At 39.5% G+C, this 23,310-nt stretch overlaps 1 protein-coding gene across 1 annotated transcript; it reads left to right on the forward strand.

Moving 5' to 3' along the window:
- Positions 1–4,335: 4,335 nt before the first annotated feature.
- On the forward strand, positions 4,336–6,290 carry LOC149813206 (uncharacterized). The gene has a single exon (XM_089992068.1). It carries the CDS (start codon positions 4,696–4,698, stop codon positions 5,803–5,805), a length of 1,110 nt encoding a protein of 369 aa, XP_089848194.1. The 5' UTR covers positions 4,336–4,695; the 3' UTR covers positions 5,806–6,290.
- Positions 6,291–23,310: the final 17,020 nt, after the last annotated feature.

A 23,310-nucleotide genomic window follows, 5' to 3' on the forward strand; every position in this document is an offset into this window, starting at 1 on the left:
CGAATGGATCACCTCACTTTCACAACGCTGACATGAATGAATATGATTTCATATCATTCAAAATCAAAATTTGAAAATCGTGATTTCAGTTTTGAGCTGGATTCACTTTAAATCCATGCGAACAATACATGAAAATCCTCATCTACTCCATGTGACAAATTAGTTTTAACTTAGAGGAGGAAGGTGTTGCTTGAAGAGGACTACTACAAGGGAAGGGATAAAGCACCGGCTAAAGGGGATTGAAGTTGTTGAAGAGGATGGAGTTGCTACCTTTGTTGAAGGTGACTGCACCAAGGAAGGGGTTGCAATAAATGGATGCACGGCGGGAGATGCCACAAGTGTCGGCTAAAGGAGAACACCTTGGAGGAGGATGGAAGAGGTGCAACAATGGGAGTTGGAGCAAGATGGAGGTTGTGGCTTCACTTACAATGGCTGGAGTGGCTGAAGCCAAAGCTGCACAGGTTGGAGGGGCTGAAGCCAAGGCTGGGCGTGAAAGAGAATGAGAAAGGGAGAGAGAGAACTGGAGAGAATCCAATGAGAGAGAGGAGTTGCTGGTGGTGGTGCTGGAGGTGCTACTTCAAGGTTGGAGATGTTGTAGCTGTGTGAAGGAGAGCTGAAGATGGTTGGGCGTGAAGAAGAGTGAGAGAGAGAGAGAGAGAGATGGAGAAAGTGCTAAGGTTAAGAGAGCAAGAGGGAGTTAGAAGGAGAGAGATATGCCCAACCATGTGGTCTTGGGGGAATTAGAAAGAGGAGGGGGCAATAAGAAGAAAAGAAGAAAGGAGGGAAAGAAAAGAAGGAAGGGAAAGAAGAAGAAGGAAAGAAGGAGAGGAAGAAGAAAAGGAAAGAGGAAAAGGGAGAAGAAAGGAAGAAAAGAAAAGGGGCTGGCGACAAGGAGGAAGGAAGAAAGGGAGAAGGAAGAAAAGAAAGAAAAAGGAAAGAAAGGGAAGGAAGAAGAAAAGAAAGAAAAGAAGAGAAGAAGGAAAGGAAAAAGGGAGGGAAAAGGAGAAGAAAGAAAAGAAAAAGGAGAGGAAGAAGAAAATTCTGATTTTTTTATTATTTTTTTTTTGTTTCAAGTGCGGTGCCACCTTGGAGTGAGCCCACATGGTTTTTTTATTAATATTTTAAAATAAATACAACCAATTTTTTTTCAGTGTGATGCCACTTAGAGTGGGCCCCACTTATTTAAGAATAACAAAGACAAAGGGGTAAATGATTTTGTAAAATTTCTCGGAAAGATTTTTGGGTTAAATTGAAGATTTTGACAAATTTGACATAAAACTCAAAATCTGAAATTCTATACCCCTTTGCAGAGCAGATCCAATTTGAAAATTTAAAAATCAAGTTTAAAAATTTGAAAATCAAGTTTGAAAGAAATCCATATTGTTTTCTCGAGAAAATATTTTAAAATGTAGAGTTCTGGGGGTAAAAATGACAATTTTGAAAACCAAGGGTTTGAAATTGATTTCGAAAAACTTTAAAGTTCGAATATGGATTGGAATTTTCAAAATTGGAGTTCTGGATCTCAAAAATGAGATAAAATGTAATGAAATGATGGAAAATGGTGAGAAATGACATGGAATGTCATGTGAAATGCAGACCCTGGATGAAGAATTTTAGGTATTGGACCCCAATTGACAGTTGTACCAATTTATAAAGTGATAAATTTGATAAAAACATGCAAAATGGTTCAAGAAATAGTTTTTTTTTCTCTACAAGGGCAAGAGTGACACTGAAAACTGGGTTTTTAGCTGGTTTGAACTGAAATGAACTGAGTTCTAGGGTTTTAGAACTCAAATGAACTGACAAGAGACTAGCTCAACTAAACTCCCAAACTGAATGGTCAAGAAATGGTGTCGTTTTCAAAGAAATGGTGAGAAATGATCATTGGAGTGAAGTGAGGTGCAAACAACAACTGGGTTTGAGCTGAAATAAAGATTAGTAATATTGAGATGAACTAAAACTGAAGCTCAAACACTAGCTCAACTGACTGGACTTAGCTCAATTTCAGCTAAAATGAGCTAAAATGAGCTAAAATAGGCTAAAATGAACTCCTAGACAATGGAAAATGAATTTAAACTGAAACTGGAGCACTTAAACTCCTGGTGAGCTCAAGTTAGACTTAGAGAAATAGGATTGACTAGGAATGATTGACTCAGAGACAAATGGCTTGGCTTCGAGTTAGAAATGAGCTCATTTATGAGGAAATGAACCCATTTTGGTAGGAATGATCAGAAATGAACATGATCTGCTTATTGTGAGCTCAGGTGAACTAGAAATGACTAACATTCTAACTATTCTGAGCTTAAGAATGAGCTTGGTTGACTCTGACTGACAGAGATCTAGGATAACCTAGGGGTAAAATGGTAATTTTCCTGGTGAAAGGGGGGTAAAATAGCACCTAAACTGAGATAAACTTGGGTTGGACTCTTATACTGACCTACCAGGGTTGGCATCTGCAAGAGGGGGATGTCTGAGAATGGATGAGGAAAATTTGGGGTGTTTAAAGGTCCGTCGCCAACAATTCAAACTTGGTCGTAGTCTTCGACAATGATGCCCCCTATCTCCTTTACTCTTTAACATCGTTTCAGAAGGCCTTGTGGTTTTGTTTAAGAAGGCAGTGGAGTGTAGTCTAATTGATTCCCTCAGTATCCAGGAGTTCTCGAGTCATATCCTTACCTATGTCGATGACATGATTATTTTCGACAGGTCCTCCATCCAACAAATGTTAAGATTCAAGCTTATCCTTCTTTCTTTCCTATCGATGTCAGGTTTATCTATGAACAATGATGAGTGTTGTCTGACCATGGTCAATGCCCCTACGTCTATGCTGGTCATGGGAAAGCGGATCTTCGGATGCGTTGTCTCGAAAAACTTAATTTCTTACTTGGGTCTGCCACTCTAGATCATGTGTATCCCAACGGCAGCCTGGAACGCAACTCTTCAAAGGGTTCAAAACAAAATATCGGCCTGGCAAGCTTCCTACCTTTCTATCGCTTGTAGACTTATTCTCATCAAGCACGTTTTAAATGTTATGTCAGAATTCTTTATGTATATGTTTCTTATGCCTATAGGGGTCAGTAAGAAGCTCTTTCGGGTGTTGATGAACTTTCCATGGTCTGGGCGAGGTACCAACACCAAGCACCACTTGGTGGAGTGGGAAACCCTAAGGCTTCTTCTGTATAGGGCGGGTCTGAGGGTCCTGGATCCCAGGTTGAGGAGTATGATGCTCGTCGTGAAGCAAAACTGGCTTGTGCACCAACCAGGATCTCCGTATGCAAGCATTTTTCTCGCTAAATACGGGGTTGTTGAATCGTTGTTTGGTGGCCACCGCGTGATTTGGCAAACCGTGTCGCAGCTGCGTCGTTCGTGGATCTAAGCTTGGTCTGTTGTTCTTTCAAATGATGGCAATGATGGCCCACAGTCCCAATTCTTTGGTCGCGCCTTTGCGCCTAACGGCTCTTTCCGCACAAAAGCCTGCTACCTCTCTCTCCTTCTTTCGGAGGTGGACAGTTTCCCTGCGCACCTTATCTGGGGTAAATGACCGACTTCTCGCTTACGCTTTCTAGCATGACTTATCTTACACGAATGGGTGCAGACAGACAGCTTCCTCAAATCCATCGGCTTTTATCTTTCGAGTAAATGTGTGTTGTGCTAGGTGGCTGAAGAATCAATGTTTCACCTTTTTGGGAGTGCTCTGTTTTTCAAAACATCTTTAAGGTTACCTGGAATAAGCCGGTTGTTAGCGTGCGATGGGAGTCGTTCGCTATCGACCTGTTGTGGGGCCCTCAGCTAGTTCGCATTTGCAAAAAATGACGAACATGGTTACTCTTGTCTTGGTGGGTCATTTAGATGACGCGCAACAACGCTATTTTTTGGCAAATTTCAATAAATTAGTAAACTGTATTTTGGCAGACGTCATTCTGCGCATTAGCCTTCCAGATCTTCAACGCAAATTGTCACCCTGACCCCCCTATCCAGGCTGAATCTCGGTTGATTGTGTATTTTGTTTTTTATTTTTGGTTTTTGAGCTCCTAAGCATGCCTTGGGCTTTTTTTTTGTGTTTGTGGAGGGTTCAATGTTGGTTGAACTTTTTTAGTAAGGTTGATGGTTATAGTTAGGCTCTCTTCTCTCTCATGAACTCCGATTCCTTGCTTCCTTAGGTTACGTCCCTTCGTTCCCTTTTTAAACCTTGGGACACTAACTAGGACGAATCCGGTCTTGGGCGCGGCTTTTCCATCCATGTCTACGCCTTCAATATGAAGCAGCTCAAATCTCTGTTCTACTCTCTTCTCTTTCTCTTTCTCTTTTATCTTTTTTTCATGTCTTTCTCTTTGATCGCTGCGATTCTAGTCTGGTAACGAAAGAGCCAAAATTAAAGAAGAAGAAAAAGAAGAGATTATCAACCTTTCTGTTTAGTTTTCGGCTTTCGATTTGTTTTGTTTGTGGTTTTGCACGCCGGTCGGATCCAATGAATCCGAGCAATCCTCAAAGAGGCAGAAATGAAACGAAAGAGAAAAAGAAGAAAGAAAAGGGCACGCTTTTCTACCGTGGATCTTTGTTAGTACTATCGCGTCGGAATAATTAAGTTTGGGGTTTTGGCTTTCTGCGATTCGAAATCAAGGTGAGATCTGGACAGTCAGAGATCCATCCTGCCAGCCTGCTTTCGCTTCGGCCGCAAAAAAATTTGACGCAGACATGGACAACGGTAGCCGTGAGAAGGGCAAGGCGGAGCAATCGATCAGGGATGGGATCGAGGATTCGCGTCTGATACAGCGCAGTAGCCCCAAATCCGGGGCTAGGTCGCAGGACGGTTCCGATTGGGGCTTCGTCGCTCACACCTTCAATCTGGATAAGCAATTCGAGTCGATGAACGCCTTGGAGATCTTGAGGGAAACCATCAAGATCCTTCGGCACAACAGCACCGGTTTCATGGCCATCGCGGCGGTGCTCTTGTGCCCCGTCTCCGCCATCATCCTCTCCAACGTGTTCGTCAACCAATCCCTCGTCAAGAGTCTGTCCTTCCGGATTTTGTTGGTCGTGCGATCGAGCGGCCTTCCCTCTGCTCCCTTCTTGAAGCAGTCGTGCCTTCGCGTGTCGGAGATGATCCTCTCGGCCGTCTTCTGCTTCCCGCTGTTCATCACAGTATCGCTCTTGGCCAAGGCAGCCATTGTTTACTCCGTCGCCTGCACTTATGCCGGAAGGAAACTCTCGATTTCCATGTTCATATCTGTCATCGCTAAGATTTGGAGGCGGTTGGCCCTAACCTACCTGTGGATCTCCTTAGTGATATTCAGTTGCATTGCTTTCTTCATGGTTCTCCTCGTGACCGTTTGCAATACCTTTGTCATCTTTGGGGCACCCGCAGATGTGATCATCTATCCTGCATTGGCTCTTGTTGTTGCCTTCTCGGTGGTTTTCGCGCACACGATCATAATCTGTAATTTGGCAACGGTGATCTCTGTTTTGGAAGATGCCTCCGGTCCGCAGGCTTTGCTTCGTTCTGTGTTCTTGATTAAAGGGCAGACTCAAGTTGGTCTTTTGATCTTTCTTGGTTCAACAATTGGGCTGGCTTTCGTGGAGGGTCTGTTCGAGTATAGGGTGAAGACTCTGAGCTACGGTGATGGATCTTCCAGGATATGGGAAGGTCCTTTGTTGGTGATTATGTACTCTTTTGTGGTGCTTATAGATTCGATGATGAGTGCAGTTTTCTACTTCACGTGTAGATCTTCTACCTTGGAGAGCTTGGATGCTGCGGGTGGCATTTTGCAAGCCTCACCAAAATTTCCTGGATCTGCAACTGTATAATGATTGTATGACGTCCACGTTCAAGATTTTCCGAATCAACAACTGTACAATGATTTTATGACGTCTTCTTGGGAAATTTTTTATTTTTTTTCTCTCCATCATCAATAAGTAAAAGCTTCACTGCTCACATAGCTGCATCATGGAGGTCAATCATACCATATTATCATTTATTATAGTCACCACATCAAACAGGACATCTTAAATCTACAGCCACCGGCTGACTGGAATTCATGGCTGTATCAGAAGAAGTGATCCAGTATTGTCATTCTTTCAGTGATCTCCAGTGTGTGGCGGCTGTAGGATTCTCTTGAATGTAATTTATATGAGAAAGCATCTAATGCATTGTTGGTGAGCTGTAATGTCACTAGAAAGGGTTTCGTAGTTGCTGCTCACTATACCATAATCTCATGTATATGAAGTCTTTCATGGTTCACTTAAATCAAAGTATGTCATGTTGTTTAGCTAAATGTGATCTCTGCTGCTGATTATTATTTTGGTCATTTCTATGAAAGATTTTAGTGAGAAACACAATATAGTTGATTATGCTTCATTGTATTACTCCTCATGAAACATGATATTGTTATTCATAATACATAGGATGTTTAATTTTACTGGTGTTTACTATGTTTCTTTGTGACATTATTTCCTTGTTGTATCAGTACCATGTCAACTTATAGACCAACCTTTTAAGGAAACTTTTTATTTCCATGTATGTTGGAAGAGAACTTTTGTTTTTGTGTCCATGCACTACAATTATATGTTTCTTACATAATTACCTGTTGTGTATGTTGGAACAGAACTTCTGTTTTAGTGTCCATGCACTACAATTATATGTTTCTTACAAGGTTACCTGGTACTAATAGAGCTTCTTATCTTTCCATTAGCTCATCTACAGTTTTGAACTTGGTTTACATGCAATTTTATGTGATTTGAAATTATTTTGTTTTTGCATTAACTCTATATCCAAGATTGCGATATTTTTTCTGCCCAAAGATTTGTATGCATCTCCCAATTAGTTTTTTGTAGTTGAAATCTAAAGTTTTATGCTCGTTGCATACATTAGATGATTAATTTCAAGCAACCCCCTAGAAATCCATCTACCTCCTTTATGTCTTCATCTTCACTCTTTGACATTCGACTCGGAAGAGAGGATTGAAAAAGACCAGTATATTCTATCAAACAATGGTTAACTACCATGTTACAGCCTATGGAATTACTTCTTGCATTGGTGATGAACATTGCAGCCATAGGCCACTATGAACAGGATTTCTGGTCTAGTATAACGTGTTATACTCAGCTGAAGGAAAAGGACAAAGTCCACAGGCAGAAATTTGTATGGAATTAGTCCAACTATGAAAGTGTTAAATGTTGCACTTGAGCATTTAGATGGCGTAGATGTGTTGTTACGTAAGAGGCCAACGTGCCTTTTTCCATATTCATCAGAATCATGTGAAAGTCACATAACAAGTGGCTTCTGGCCACAAGAAGTTGCAGCCATATTTGGAAAACTAGTTCATGGTGGTTCCTTTTCTTAATTGGAAGACTTTCATGGTGCAGCATGTGAATTTGCAAGTCATGATTTAAAAGTTTGTGAAATGCTATTTCAAGCGGGTGCGGGTGCGGCACAATTTCAAAAATTTTGGACACGGGGACTCGGCTATATATATTATATATATATATATATATATAATCATTTTTTTTTTAGTTTTTTGCATTAAAAAATAGACAAAATAGACTCGGTCAAAGTTGACTGAGTTCAAAATGTGAACGAACTCAGCCCCGGTGCGTTGATCGAGTCCAACACTTGGTTGACCGTGTTCGCCCTGTGTCCAAAGCCGCACCCATATCGGGGCATGTCGACGCAAGTGCATTGAGCCCCTAGCCGAGTCCGTGTGACATAGGTGAAATGTACTATCCGACATGAGGAGGTGCTATCATGAAGAATCCAAAACAACCTCATGCAGAATATAAGGGGTATGAGGGAGATTGATGGCCAATTGCTACCAAGCCTCGAAGTTGCAGAATTGGATCATGGTTTGCACCTTAGACTAGTGCATTTGGGCTCCTAGATTTGGCCATGACTACCAGCAAATGGATTCCCAAGTGAAGTAGTGTGTTCCTTAGGCTAGGGTGAGACTCTAGCCGAGTAGGCAACTCTGAAGCCCAGCTCATGTAACCGGTAAGTAGGCAGCTGGAGAGAGAGAGAGAGAGAGAGAGAGAGAGAGAGAGAGAGAGAGAGAGAGGTGCACGAGGGGGGACTTTTCTTCGAGGGGAAGTGCCTTACTTCCTATTATAAAGCCAAGACACTTATTTAGATGCCACTGTATTTACCTTGTGGACCCAGACCTTACCGTATCCGATCTGTCTCCTGACCTGTATTTGTGACCCCAGTACAATTTTTCCTTGGACTCCATGGCCCCATTACATTATGGATTTTATTCCAATCTCAGCCCTACTTCCTAGTTCTAGATACATTCTAGTTCCAGTTATGTAACATTTCACTCTTCTTGAGACACACTTTGTCTTCAAGCTGTGAGGTAAAAACATTGGACCAACAACAATATGCTGGAACTAGTGTGCCACCTTCCTTCATCGATGTTATCAGCATCCTTTGCATTCACTTGTAATCCTTCTTAAAGGCAATCTACAGGCACCTGAACGAATTCACCCTCTTCTATACCTTGTCTAGTATACCAATGAATATAGGTCCTCTCAATATCTAGAGAATGCCTGCATATAACATTAAGAGCTTCACAATCAAGAAGAATAACAGCATAAGTGGACTTGGGCAAAGAATGTGTGGAGCAGACACTATTATGTGGCTCCACAACATTGGTGGAAGCTGGGGGTAGATGGTGAACTGATCAATGAGAAGTGTCATCCTTGTCCTGAGCCAAGAAGAGAAAAGGTGCATGTTGGTTCATGTTCCTTGATAAAGGTGCAATTGGAGCCTCTGAGGTGTTAAGACATGTGGAATGGATCATGGATCAATGTATAGTTCCTTAATAAAGGGGCATATTTATCCAATGTAAAGTAAGGAGTTATAAAAACAAGAGGGCACAACTTTCAAGGTGTGCAGCCTCTATTCCTTTTAAGAAAAGTTCCCCTCTTCTCTCTCAAGTCCTCTTTCTCTCTTGGATGATTGAGTTAGGGTTCAATACATATTGATGCCCTAATTTTTACATGAGGTGGGTAGACCCATGAGGCGTAAAAGGTATAAGCCTCTAAAGCCTCTAAAAAACATGACTATAAGAGGTGGGTAGACCCATGAGTCATAAAAGGTGTAAGCCTCTAAAAGCCGTGACCATAATGGAGACATTCAACAAACAATGAATGAGTCTACTTTGGGTTTGATGTTATCTAAGTAGGAGATCTGTAGATATTTGTGACTCTGAAATGTCTTAGTGCAAAGCATTCAGCAGGCTTGATGACTATTGATGTGGGAGTTATGCCACAATTGCGTTCTTTCATATCCAGCATCAGCTCAAGAATGGGTTGGCCTATGGGCGTTTGTTCTGTCACCAATATACAGTGCATTAGCAAAGTATGAAACTAAGTTCCTCTTTTTTTAGACGGAGAAAGCTGGGGTTAGGCAGATCCCTACCAGTTATATACATCCATACCATTTGGGATTCGAACTTGCAACGTCCCAACCCAAGGTGACGTGAACTAACTGCTCCGGCCAGACATGTGGAGCCCCCGTTGGTAAAACTAAGTTCCTCTTGAAAATAAGAAGAATCATCTGTTTGAGATGCTCTGCAGTAACTTCAGGGATTTATGAAGCAGAACCGTGAGATAAGGTTAATTAATAGGTCTGTCTAAGAAAAAAAAGGTTAATTAATAGGCCTTGTGCATGGTAAGCCTGATGGTTTTATCCTACATGTTTATGATAAGGTTGTTTTATTTTGGAATTTACTAACAACTAAGGAATAGTTACACATTAACTGCAAAAAAAAAGCCTAAGAATCAAGCCAACATTTTTTGCTGCCATCCTGCATTATCAAGGCATTCAAGAGTTGATGTAAAACGTGAAGGTGAGGTGATCCTTCCGATGAAAGAAAAGCCACCAAATCTTTCCACATCGCAGCAGTTGGAATCTTCTTTCCCTAGCATGATGGCAGGGTAATGCAATTCTTTTTCCTTTCCTGATACGAAATCACAACATATAGCCATTTCCTTTTTATCTTCTACCATGAGTATTTTTATGAATCCGCAAGGATGCTTTGGCCGCCAATTCATGCCTAGATTTTCTTGAGTTGGTGACTTCGTATTTCAGAAAGAGAGGGTTATGAAATTTGGGAAATAGAAAGGTCTATGTAATTTTTTTCAAGTGGAGGAGGTGGCTCTTTGCTGACAGTATATGAATGATAAGTTGGATCCCTCTCCATACTGCCATAGATAGATGCACCAAAGGATTGTCATGGATGGCTGATGCTTAGCTGCTAACTTGGAGATGTTTGGTTTAGTCATCTGGTTTTGCCTGGAAATTATGGATCTCTTTCTGCTTTTGTTCATGTTTATTGTTTGACGGATGAGACTGTGGAGGACTTGATGAGCCTATGAAGTCTTCCTCTAGAAATACTTGGACATTGCTCCACATGGTGCATTTGGGGTTCAGGGAGCAAACTGTGTGTGTGTGTGTGTGTGTTTCACTTGGCTGGTTTAAAGGCACATATGCGTTAGCAGAACTTCCAAAAGCCTCCTCTCCTGGGAGGGCATTATCATGATGGGAGTTTTGGAGCCCCTTAGGTGCCTCTGCTGTCCTTTTGCTCCCCAAGAGTCTCATGTTGTGGTTTCCATTGGTTTAACAACTGGGTTTAGTTATTGAAGTACTTCTGTCACGGGCCTATTTCCTTCAATGGGCCAGTGTGGCGCGACGGTCCCTCCTCACCACCGCAAGCCTACTTGTCAGCTCGCTTACCGATCGTGAAAGCTTGTAATCAGAGTGCAAGAGAGCAAGAGAGAATAGAGGGAGAAAAATTGCAATCACAAGAATCAATCACAACGAGGGTGAACAAAAGAAAGTTCAACGCATTTACTTCATTCACAATTTTGCCCGCAGACTATTACAATTCAAGTATATGGGCTGCTCCTTCGGGATATTGATTCACCTGAACTGGGCAGCTTACATCAGAAAACAGACTCTAAGCGTAACTGTACAATGTAAGTTGCAAGAGAACATGCTCCTCTTTTCAAATCATGTGTTGTCCTCGGCACCATTTGTTTTGTGGTAAGCTCTGACTTCAGCCGGGTAGCGGTTGTTCATTCGGAATGCAAGCTCCCACGTTGATTCTGCTATTTCTTTCTACTGTACCAAGTATTTCTTTGCCTCCCCCAAGTAGTTGACCTTGTGGCGAAGGATTTGACTGAGGTGTTTTTTTGCCCGTCGTGCTGCCGGAGTCCTTTGCATGATGAGAGCGCATTGTGGCACACTGTGTTCCAGGTCTCCATCATCCGAATGGAACTGCTTGAAGTTGCACACATGAAACACCAGGTGCACCTTAAAGTCTGGAGGAAACTCTAGCTTGTATGTCAGCTTTCCCACCTTCTTTGTGATGGTGAATAGTCCTTCATACTTTATGAGCAGTCCGCAGTGTCACCCGTAGAAGATGCCTGTATGACCAGGATATAGCTTCACCAACACTTGGTCCTCAACTTGGAACCCCGCGGGCCGACAATGCTTGTTCGCCCACTTCTCCATTCTCTTTGTCGCCTTATGTAAGAATGCCTTCGTCAGCTCATTCTACTTGTGTCAATCGTGAACAAACTGATAGGCGAAGGATGGCCTTCCCTTTTCTTGTGCGGCAAGAGTGTGCGGGGTCAGTGGTTGTTGTCCCGTGGCTATCTCAAACGAGTTGTGGCTTAAAGACTCGCTCTTCTACAGATTGTAACAAAATTGTGTCACATCAAGGAGCTTCACCCAATTTTTCTTGATTGGCACTAACAAAGTGCCTAAGGTACTGCTCAAGTATCTCGTTGATGCACTCTGTCTGCAGATAGAAGCTTGTTGAAAACAACAAATCAGAGCAAAGTAGTTGAAATACTTCATGCCAGAACTTGCCCGTGAAGCGAGCATCGTGATCACTCACAATGCTCTTTGGTATGCCCCAGTGTTTCACCATATGCTTTACGAACAACTCTGCAGGGCACTCCTTGAAAGTTGTGATGAAGGTGGCATACTTTGAGAAACGATCCACTATAACTAAAATAGAACTAAGGCCCTCTACCTTTGGCAGACTAACAATAAAGTCCATGGAGATGTTATCCCAAGGACATTCTGAAATTGGTAGAGGCTCAAGGAGACCGACATCCTTCTGGTTTGTCCCTTTATCTTGCTGGCAAATGAGGCATGTCCGCACATACCCCCTCAACGTCGTCTCTCATCTGCAGCCAATAGTAGCCACACTCAATGAGTGCTAAGGTCTGCTCCTGACCAGGATGGTCGGCCCATAGTGTATCATGACACTCCTTAAGTAGTTCTCGACGGAGGCTTCCCAACCACGGTACGAAGATGTGTTCTTCTTTTGTCACAAGGAGGCCATCCTCTAGCCAAAATTGTTGAGTCTTCCTTGCTTACGCTAGAGAAACAAGGTGTTGTGCAGTCGGATACTTGCTGCATACCTTCGTGGATGCGGCTCAGCAATGCGCCCTCCAAACGCACTTCAGAAGGTTCCGCGCATGTAGCTGCCAATTCAGCCTTACGGCTCAGGGCATCCATCACATTGGTCTTTCCAACCTTATACTCCAAGGCAAAATCAAACTCAGCCAAAAACATTTGCCATCGAGCTTGTTTAGGCGTCAACTTCTTCTGTGTTTGAAAATAGCTCGTAGCCACATTGTCCGTCTTGACGACGAACTCAGCACCTAAGAGGTAGTGCTGCTAGGTCCTGAGGCAGTACACAATGGCGGTCATCTCATGTTCATGCATTGTGTAACGCTTATCTGCATCTTTCAGCTTGCAACTCTCATATGTGATCGGATGGCCACCTTTCATAATAACTCCACCAATAACAAAGTTTGAGGCATCCGTGTGGACTTCAAAGGGTTTCGAATGATCAGGCAGTCGTAGTACTAGCTTCCTCACTAAGGCTTTTTTCAAGCCATCAAAGGCATCTTGGCACGCTTCTGTCCAGAGCCATGCCCGATTTTTCTTTAACAAATCAGTGAGGGGCGCAACAATAAGGGAATAGCCTTCGATGAAACATCGATAGTAGTTTGCCAAACCAAAGAATGATCGCAATTCTAGCACTTTGCTTGGCGGAACCCATTCCTGGATGGGCCTTATCTTTTGCTCATCCATACGCAGCACACCACGCCCCACAATGTGGCCAAGGAAGTTGATCTCCTCCTGCCCGAAGAGACACTTCTCTCATTTAACACAAAGGTCATTCTCCTTTAGCACCTGAAACACGGTTTACAAGTGCCCGACATGTTCCTCCATGTTACTGTTGTAGATCACGATATCATCCAGGTAGACTACCACAAACTTGTCTAAGTAAGGGTAGAAGATCTGGTTCATTAAAGTCATGAACGTGACTGGAGCATTTGTCAACCTGAATGGCATTACTAAGAATTCGTAAGCGCCATAGCAAGTGACACAAAGTTGTATTCGGCTCATCACCTTAAGCAATCCTCACCTGCCAGTAATTCGATCGCAGATCTAACTTGGAAATGATACGGGCACTGCCTAGCTGATCAAACAAGTTCGCTATCAATGACAATGTTTATTTGTTCTTCACCGTGACTTTGTTCAAAGCACGGTAATCCACGCATAACCGCTTGGAGCCATCATGTTTCACCTGAAAAAGGATTGGGGCACCAAATGGGGCTTTCGATGGACGAACAATGCCTACATCCAACATCTCATCTAGCTGCCTGCATAGCTCCTTCAGCTTAGCTGGCCCCATACGGTATGGAACCATTGCATGAGGCTTCGCTTTTGGAGTCAACTCAATCTTGTGGTCGACCTCACGTCTTGGCGAAAGACGCTTTGGCAATTCCGGAGGCATCACCCCACGAAACGCCTTTAATAGTGGGGCTAGGGTCGGTAGCACTGCTGCTTCTATCTTTCTTTCTTATGTGCGCACTGCAACTAAGAATGTCTGCTCCACATGCTTGACACCCTTCTTCAGTTGCATTGTCGATAGCACTGAAGACTTGCCTTTCTGCGTAAGGCACTGCACTGTGTGGGATAGGTCTGACCCCATGATCGTCAACGTGTTAAACTTTGACAGCATCATAACATTCTAGCTTCGCAGAAACTTTATACCTAAAATCACCTTGAAATCGTCCAGGGGCACCACAGAGAAGTTAGCTTTGCCAACCCAACTCCCCACTTGAATAGCTACGTCTCTTGCTTCACCAAGGATGGGCTTGGCCTCAGAGTTTACCATTTTAATGGTCCTCTGCTTTGGCCCAGGCTTTAAGCTCAACCGCTCTGTCGCTTTTCACGAGACAAAGTTGTGTGTAGTCTCTGAGTCTATCATTGTTGAAGTGGACTTTTCATTCATAATGACTTTCAAATGCATAAGTTCCTTACTGACCTGCATGTTCTTAGCCGCGCAACTTCTAGCTGCGTTAATCGATCGCATGACCCCCATTCTTGGTTGCATCGTCTGTGTCACTATATTCAGTATCGCTGCATTTTTTCTATGCAATGTTGGCTTGCTCATCGTCCTTCACGAGGCACTTTGGGCACTGCCTGGCGATGTGTCTATCACCATAAAACCAACATGTCACAACTGCACCCTTATTGCTATTGTTATGCTTTGTGTACATTTGTTACTTTTCAAATTGATGGTGTGTCGATGCCATACCTTTATCATTGCGCCACTCATCTTTCTTGCCTCTGTGGTCAGGCTTCTTTCAGACTTTGGTGGATGGAGTGAAAGGCTTGCGCTAAGTGTCAACTAAGTACTCGGTCGCCATATATTATCTTCCAAAATACGAGGGTTGCTCATTTCCACTTCAGACTGTGCCCATGGCTGAAGTCCCATAATGAACCAGTTGAGCATGTCGTCTTCTGGCATGTTAGGTATCCCCAGCATAAGCTTATGGAATGTTCTGACATAGTCTTGCAACGAACCAGAGTATTTGAGCTCACGAACCATCTGATACACCTGCCTCTGCAATGGTTCTTGAAAACTCTGTATGCTTTACTATGACTTGAATATCCTAAAAATATGTCTTCAATAGATTTAGCATCAAATTTATCTAGGCTATCTTTTGTGTTTAGGATAAAGCATTTACAACCAAAGACTTTGAAATAGTCTATTCTTGGAGTTCTGTCATAGAATAGTTCATATGGAGTTTTATTTAATAAGGGTCTAATGAGAACTCTATTTGTTATGTAGCATGCAGTATTAACAGCTTCTGCCCAAAAAGATTTAGCAAGATTATTGTGTTGGAGCATAGTTCTAGCAGATTCCTGAAGGGTTCTATTCTTTCTTTCTACTACACCATTTTGAGGTGCAGCTCTAGGAAAGGCAAAGTTATGAAAAATACCATGCAAGTTACAAAAATTTTCAAAAAGCTCATTTTCAAATTCTCCTCCATGGTCACTACGGATTTTAACAATAGAACAAGATTTTTCATTTTGTAATTTTTTTACATAAAATTTCAAATTGACAAAACGTATCACTTTTGTTTTTCAAAAATATCACCCAAGTAAATCTTGAGTAGTCATCTACAATGACAAAAATGTATTTATTGTGATTATGACTAGCTATCCTAGAAGGACCAAAAAGATCCAGGTGGAGAAGCTCTAAAGGTCTTTTGCTTGAAATGATATTTTTTGATTTGAAAGATGATTTTGACAGTTTTCCTAATTGACATGCATCACAAAAATAATCCTTTTTAAAAGATATTTTGGGTAACCCACGTACTAACTTATCTTTAGCTAATTTAGACATGTATTTAGAATTGACATGACCCATTCTCATGTGTCATAGATGTTGAGAGTCATTATTAGCTATGAGGCAATGTTTTGTGATGTTTTCTAGGTATAGTTAATATATATTATTTTTTCTTATACCTTTTAAGATAATATTTTCGTTGGTGTCTGCTATAAGACAAGCATTATGATTAAAGCTAACATTATAACATGTATCACACATTTGACTAATACTTAGAAGGTTATGTTTTAAGCCTTTAACCAGGAGAACGTCTTTGATAAGAGGTTTATCTATATTTCCAATATTACCAATACCTATTATCAAACCTTTGTTGTTATCTCCAAAGGTGACGGTTCCTCCCTCCTTTTTATGAAGAACAACAAAGAGGTCTGAATGTTCAGTCATGTGTTTTGAACATCCACTGTCTAGAATCCATCTGTTCTTCTTATTTGGAGCTTGCAAATCATCAAGTAAAATTTCTTTTTGGTACCCAATCGGGTCCCTTTTTGTTAGACCTTGGAACCCATATCCATTTGGACTTGGGTTTGTCTACAACCTTAGAGGAGTTAAAAAAAATAACTTTATAATACTCCTTATTTGGTTCAGACGAACTTTTCACAAAAGTGATCTTTTGATTCATACAAGAAGGCTTGTTGAAATAAGAGTAGCCAATACCATTCTTATAGAAAGAGACTTTTTGAGAAGATAGGAGTTTATCCAAGTTCTCTTTTCCTTTAGTAAACTTGAAAACCGTTTTCATAAGGTTTTCAGTTTTACTTTTTAATTCTGAAATTTCTACTTGTAGATTTTTAGTCTTGGAGCTAGTAGATAAGATTTCAGAAGTAATAAGAAGATTTTTCTTTTTCAATTCAGAGTTTTCACTGCTGATTTTTTCATTTTTCTGGGAAAGCTCTAAATTTTCACATTTTAAAGTTTTATTTTTGAAACTTAATTTTCTAGATTCTTCAAATAGTTCTTGAAAAGCATCTAGAAGTTCTTTAAAAGAAAAATCAGAAATTTCACTTACATAGCTTTCGTTTGCCATGAAGCACATGTTTGCAGTTTCGGCTTCATCATCATTTGACTCTTCACTAGTGGATGGTTCTGAATCATCCCATTGAGCATGCAGAGCTTTTTTCTTGAAGAACCTTTTCTTTGGTTCCTCAGTCTTGGATTTTCTTTTGAGAAGAGGGCAGTCGCGTCTCAGGTGACGTGGCTTACTACACTGGTAGCACATAGAATCTTCTTTTGGATCTTTTCTTTCTTTGTGCTTATTTGGAAGCCGGTTCCTTCTCATAAAGCGCTGAAATTTTTCGGTGAGTAGCGCAATCTCAGTTTCTTTTTCTGAGTCTTCATCCTCAGATAGGGCTGGGAAGGCTAGAGTTTTCTTCAAGGGTTGTTCTTCTTCCCTTCTTTCTTTCATGTGGACTTCATAGGCCATAAGATTGCCTATTAAGTCGTCCAGAGTAAGCTTAGATAAATCTTGAGCTTCTTCAATAGTTGTAGTCTTTTTCTCCCAATCAGTTGTGAGAGATCTCAAGATTTTCTTCACCTTTTCTGTCTGGGAATATGTTACACCCAGAGATTTCAGATCGTTGGTGATGTAGGTGAATCTGATAACCATCTCTGTGATGGGTTCATCTTTGTTCATTTTGAACAACTCATATTTTCTGACAAGAGATGAGATTTTGGCTTCTTTCACTTTGTTGGTTCCTTCATGAATAACCTCTAAAGAATGCCAAATATCATATGCAGATTCACATATAGATATTCTATTAAATTCGTTCTGATCAATGGCACAATATAAGGCATTCATAGCCTTTGCATTTAGGTTTGCCATTTTCTTTTCTTCATCAGACCATAAGTTATAGTCTGTGGATGGAGATGTGTATGGATTATCAACAATTTTTCATACAGCAAAATCTATGGACTTGAGAAATATAGCATTCTGCACTTCCAGTATCCATAGTTGGAGCCATTGAAGAAAGGAGGACGAGATGCGTGTTGACCTTCAATATCACGAGCATAAGAGGTAGATGCCATTTGTGCTGGAAGACTTGTTATGTCGAAACCAGCAAACCTGCTCTGATACCAAATGAAATTCCACTAGAGGGGGGGTGAATAGTGAAATACGATAAAGATCGATAAAATAAAATAATCAGGCAATAAGGCACAACACATAAAACACAGAATTTATACTAGTTCGGTCAATACCCAGACCTACATCCAGTCCCCAAGCAAACCACTTGAGCTTTCCACTATAACATCCGAGTCACCAGATAAATAGTACAACACCCTCTTCCTCAGAGGTCTTCCTCTCTCAACAGAGAAGGGGCACACCCTCTTCCACAGAGGTCTTCTTCTCTCAACAGAGAAGGACAGCACCCTCTTTCACAGAGGACTTCTTCTCTCAACAGAGAAGGGCAACACCCTCTTTCACAGAGGTCTACTTCTTTCAACAAAGAAGGAAAACAGTGAATAACAGAGTTACAATACTTCCTATAGAACCTTCAGAATGATATGAATGCACGAATGAAGGATTCTCAGAATGTTCTGTTTGTCACTCAGAGGATACTCTTTGTCAAAGAGCTGGACTTGACTTTTTCTATTTTCTTTCTTTTCTTTCTTTTCTTTTTCTCTTTCTTTTTCACTTTCTTTTTCAAGGCTCTCTTTTCAAATATCGAATAAGAATTTTTCTCGTTGTAAGCTCACTTGTCCATTCCATTTTGAATACTTTATTTGAGTGTGTTTATATAGCTTTTAAAAAAGTAGTCGTTACATTTTGAAATCGTAGCCTTTTTGAAATGTGAAATGTTATGTCATTTCAAAAACATCTTTTAGAGAAATTCGAGAATGCCTTTTTCCATAAAAGTAAAATATAGGGTACACTAGTCGTTGTAATATTTTAGGTAATACATATTTTATGTAAAAGTCTATTTCTTACAATAGTACATTGAACGTTGAATTGTAGTTTTGTCTTTATTCTAATTAATGATTTGAGGTACATAAGTACTTCTTTACTTTAAATGAGTGTAAGTACAATGAGTGCTTTGAGATATTTATTTGTACATAGTCATGTCAAGTGTTTTCTTTATGTTGTGTTTTTCAAAGTCTTCAGAGAGAATGAGGACTACAAGAAGGTCGACATTCTTGAGAAGGATATTAAACAAGGATTTCTTACAGGAGGTATTTAATGCTATATAAAGATAATGATGACTTCAAGTAAGTCGACATTCTATGGGTTTGTAAAAAGGTAACTAGAGTTTTTTCAAAACCTTTATTATATTTGTTTTCTTTGTGTAGCCGATTTTCATGTTTTGTCTTTTTCCTATATTTGAAAACATTTCTTTAAAGATGGTAACTAGGGTCTTTTCAAAACATATTATATTTGTTATGTAGTCGATTTCATGTTTTGTCTTTTTCTTATATTTAAAATCATTTCTTTAAAGAAGGTAACTAGAGTCTTTTCAACAACATATTATATTTGTTTTTCTTTATGTAGCCGATTTCATGTTTTGTCTTTTTCCTACATTTCTTTTCATGTTGTCTTGTATATGATGTAAGGTACAATTATTACATTTTGAAATCATGTCAAAATACCTTTTTCATAAAGGGTTGTAAGAAGGTACAATTATTAGTTTTCAAAAATGAGCTTTTTAAAACTATCGTATACTTTTATGATATAGTTTTTATGAATGAGTATGTAATATGCAATATGCATGTTCCTGAAGGTTCTATTACATATGACTCTAAAGAAGAAAAAAATCTTCATCTTGAGGTAGCCGATCTCTTCAGTTGATCTTTAGGAATGCATGGCTCATCAAGCTTTTTCTAAAAGGAGTATGATTGCACTAGTTGTACTTGAACAGGAAGTCTCCATCCTTTTTGGGTGAGATATCCTTGCACCAAATACTCGTTAGATTTATGGCAAAACATATTCAGTCATAATATAACATTTTTCAAGAGGACATATTATCATATCATATAAAATCAAATACGACAGTGTATCATATTATGTGACATCAAAACAGAGTTTCTCAACATTCTCTCCCTTTTTGATGATGACAAAATATGCTCCCGCTGTCAAAAAGACATTATGCATAGAAATAATAGTATGATAAATTATTGAAAAGATGTTTAAAAAGAGTGTATTTCTCCAATAATGGAGACAGGTTTTCTCCCCCTTTGTCATAGACAAAAAGGAAGGGAACAGAGTAAGAGAGTTATTACAGACTAATAATAAATATTACAGTAAAAAAAATAAGTTTATCCCGAAGGTGGAGTAGGTTGATGTGTTCGGTTGACATGATCTGGCTGGAGGGTCGATAGGGTTTGCTGCAACGAGGCTTGACGGCAAAGAATACGATCCTGAGAACACTGGACATCCATCAGAGCAGGGAAGTAATTGAAGGTGGATGTTGGATCTTCTTCATCGGAGTTGAGCATGTGCAGAGACCTTAGATTGAAGGTGGTAGCATCGAGGACCTGAGAGGGATGGAGGATAACTTCATTGTGAAGGGGTACTTTGAAGTATTTGAGGAAGGGAGTTATAAAACACCCGAAAAGAAGAGGCTTGAATTTTTGATAACGAATAAAAAGGTCGAAAAGAATAGAGGACCAGTTTATCGGAGTAGAGGAGAAAATGGAGTAGATAAGGAGAGATTTTTCGTGGAACTAATCCCTTGCGGGGAAGGTTGGGATAGATGTTGTAGAGAAGAATCTGGGCAAGTAATTGAGCATGAGGTTGGAGATTCCTCATGTGCCAGGGAAGTGGGTAGCAGTTGGTGCAGAGAAGAATTTTTCGAAGTACCGATCGTTCGATTGGTACTATGTTGTTGAGGTCGGTGGTGGTGGAAGGTAGGTTTAGAATTCTACCTAGGTCGGAAGCATCGAAAAACATCAGCTTTCCTCGGACTTTACTGGTGATTGTAGTTTGTTCATGATCAGTAGAAAAGTTTGTATAGAATAGTCGAACTAGTTCAGGATAGTAGACAGCTTGGGATGAAGATCCTAGTAGATGTTTGTGTTCGGGGAGATAGTTGTCTAGGTCAAATAGCATGAAGTCTTCATAGTGAACTAATTTTCCTTCATGAATGGGTCGAGAACAAAGTAAGTTGTAGTCATGAAAAAGACTGGGATACCTAAGATCTGCAGCAGTGATTGCAGAGGTTGAAGAGGAAGCCATTGCAAAAGGAAGTTGAGAGAGAAGGAGTTTGAAAGTATGTATGAAGATAGTGAGCTACGAGTGGTATTGGTGAGGAATGAACCAAACGGTTAAATAGAAGAGAGAAAATAATTGTGACAATAATTGAATGACAATGGAAGTGAATGATTTTTGGATTGTAGTTTGAATAAGGAAATTTGTGAGTTGTAAGTTAAGAGGCTTGTGAATGATAAATCAAATCAATGGTGGAAGATAGTGTATCATATTGGTGTGTAAGTTAAGAAGGACATAGATTTGAACAAAATATACTATGGGAGAGTGTATCGAGTAGTGAGAAATGTCATGAATGAAGTATGGAGTGACATATTGAAGAGAGTGTAGAAAATAATGGCCTAATACAACAAACAACTTTTTCTACATGATATTACTTGATGTGGAAGCATTCCAAATTCGTGAAGAGTGATTTTGGAATAAGACAAACAAAGATAAGAGAGTGAGAGGCAATAATTTGTTATTTAATAAGTATATATTTTGATATGTGTGGAAAAAGAATGACTAGACATAAAGAAGGGTGATACGGATATGTGGTTTGAAGGATATAACATTTTTTTGAAAGAAAAGAATGCCTTAAAAAATGTGTCATGATTAATGTGTCTTTACATTTGTGAGTATACGTAAATATGAGAGGGACGATAAAAAATTCTTTATGGATATGTGTGGAAGGAGTGAGAGTAGTCATGGAGAAAAGTGAGATGACATATATGGATTTTCTAGTAGGATAAGAAGTAATAAAAAATTCATGATTGATATGAGATAAAAGACATGAGATAAAGTTATGATTGACATGAATTAATGTTTATTTGATAAACATATTTTTAAAGAAACTCAATTTGAGGAAGTTCATAGTTTTTAAAGAATAAAGTTAAGTTTTAAACTAGTAGAGGAGTCACAAACACGAATTGACAAGAATGGAGGCTCAAATTGTATGAGAGAGAGAGAAAGTACTAAAGGTAAAAAATATGAAAGACAAGGTTTTAATGAGTCTCGATTGGAGAGAGATATAAAATGTATGAGAGAGTCATGGTCACGGATGAGAAGCAGCTTCGTATAATGTAGAGAGAGAGAGAGAGATAAAAAGGTGATACAAAACGTACTAATGGGTGGAGTACAAGTGTTTTTACAATACTTTTTGTAAAAGATGTAAAACATGAAGAGATGATAATAGATAGTTCTTTAGGCTATGATATAAAAGATGATATAGTAAAAATTTACGTGAGATATAATAGAGTGTACGTAATATATGAGATATCACATGATATAGTAAAAATTTACGTGAGAACATAGTAACTAGATCTTTAGAAAAAGAACCAAAAAAATAATCATCCGAATTTAACAAAAAATTTGAAAAACAAGATTTTTCATAAACTAATTATGTTATTATGTTGAAGGTGAATCAATTTAACGTAAGAGAAGTTTTCACAAAAGGACAAAAAAAATAATAAAGGAGTTATGAGATGAGTGATGTGAACAATGTTATGATAGCTTTTAATATAATTAGTTTTTATGGATATGAGTGAAAGGAGATAGGACAAGAAGTCATAATGGATGTGTACTTGAAAAGATGACAAGTTGAAAGACATAAAGAATGTGTCTTATAAGAGTTTTAAAGTGTACGTGAGAATGGAAATCTAGTTTGACTAACAAAAATCGATAAGAAGAAAAACTTTTAAAATAAGATTTTAACAAAACTTATAAGAAATATTATAATAAGTGTGATTAATTTATAAGTCACTTAGTTTGCATATTCCTAGTTCTCTTCTAATTCGTGTAAAGTCTTCATGTTTCAATGGTTTAGTGAAAATGTCTGCTAACTGTTGATTAGTGGGTATGAATTCCAGTTTAATTATATTGTTTAAGACTTGTTCTCTTAAGAAGTGGTGTCTTATTTGAATGTGCTTAGTTCGTAAGTGTAAAATAGGATTCTTAGATAAGTTTATCGCACTAGTATTATCACAGAAAATAGTTGTATTTTCAAAATTTAAACCAAAATCTTTTAAGGTTTGTTTCATCCAGATAACTTGTGTACAGGCTAGGCTAGCAGCAATGTATTCGGCTTCAGTGGTTGATAAGGATACACAGTTTTGTTTCTTACTGAACCATGATACAAGTGAGTGCCCTAGCATATCACATGTTCCACTTATACTTTTTCTGTCAGATTTACTTCCAGAAAAGTCAGCATCGTTGTATGAGATTAAATCAAATGTAGAGGATTTTGAATAGAATAATCCAAAATCAACTGTGTCTTTTAAATATCTCATTATTCTTTTTACAGCCTTAAGATGTGATTCTTTTGGATTTGACTGAAATCTAGCACACAAGCAAGCACTGAACATAATATCTGGACGGCTAGCAGTTAAATAGAGAAGGAAGGGGAAGCATGTTCGGCGG

This window comes from Nuphar pumila, chromosome 16 (genome assembly GCF_984573655.1).
Source record: "Nuphar pumila chromosome 16, dmNupPumi1.hap1.1, whole genome shotgun sequence".
NCBI classification, from domain to species: domain Eukaryota; kingdom Viridiplantae; phylum Streptophyta; class Magnoliopsida; order Nymphaeales; family Nymphaeaceae; genus Nuphar; species Nuphar pumila.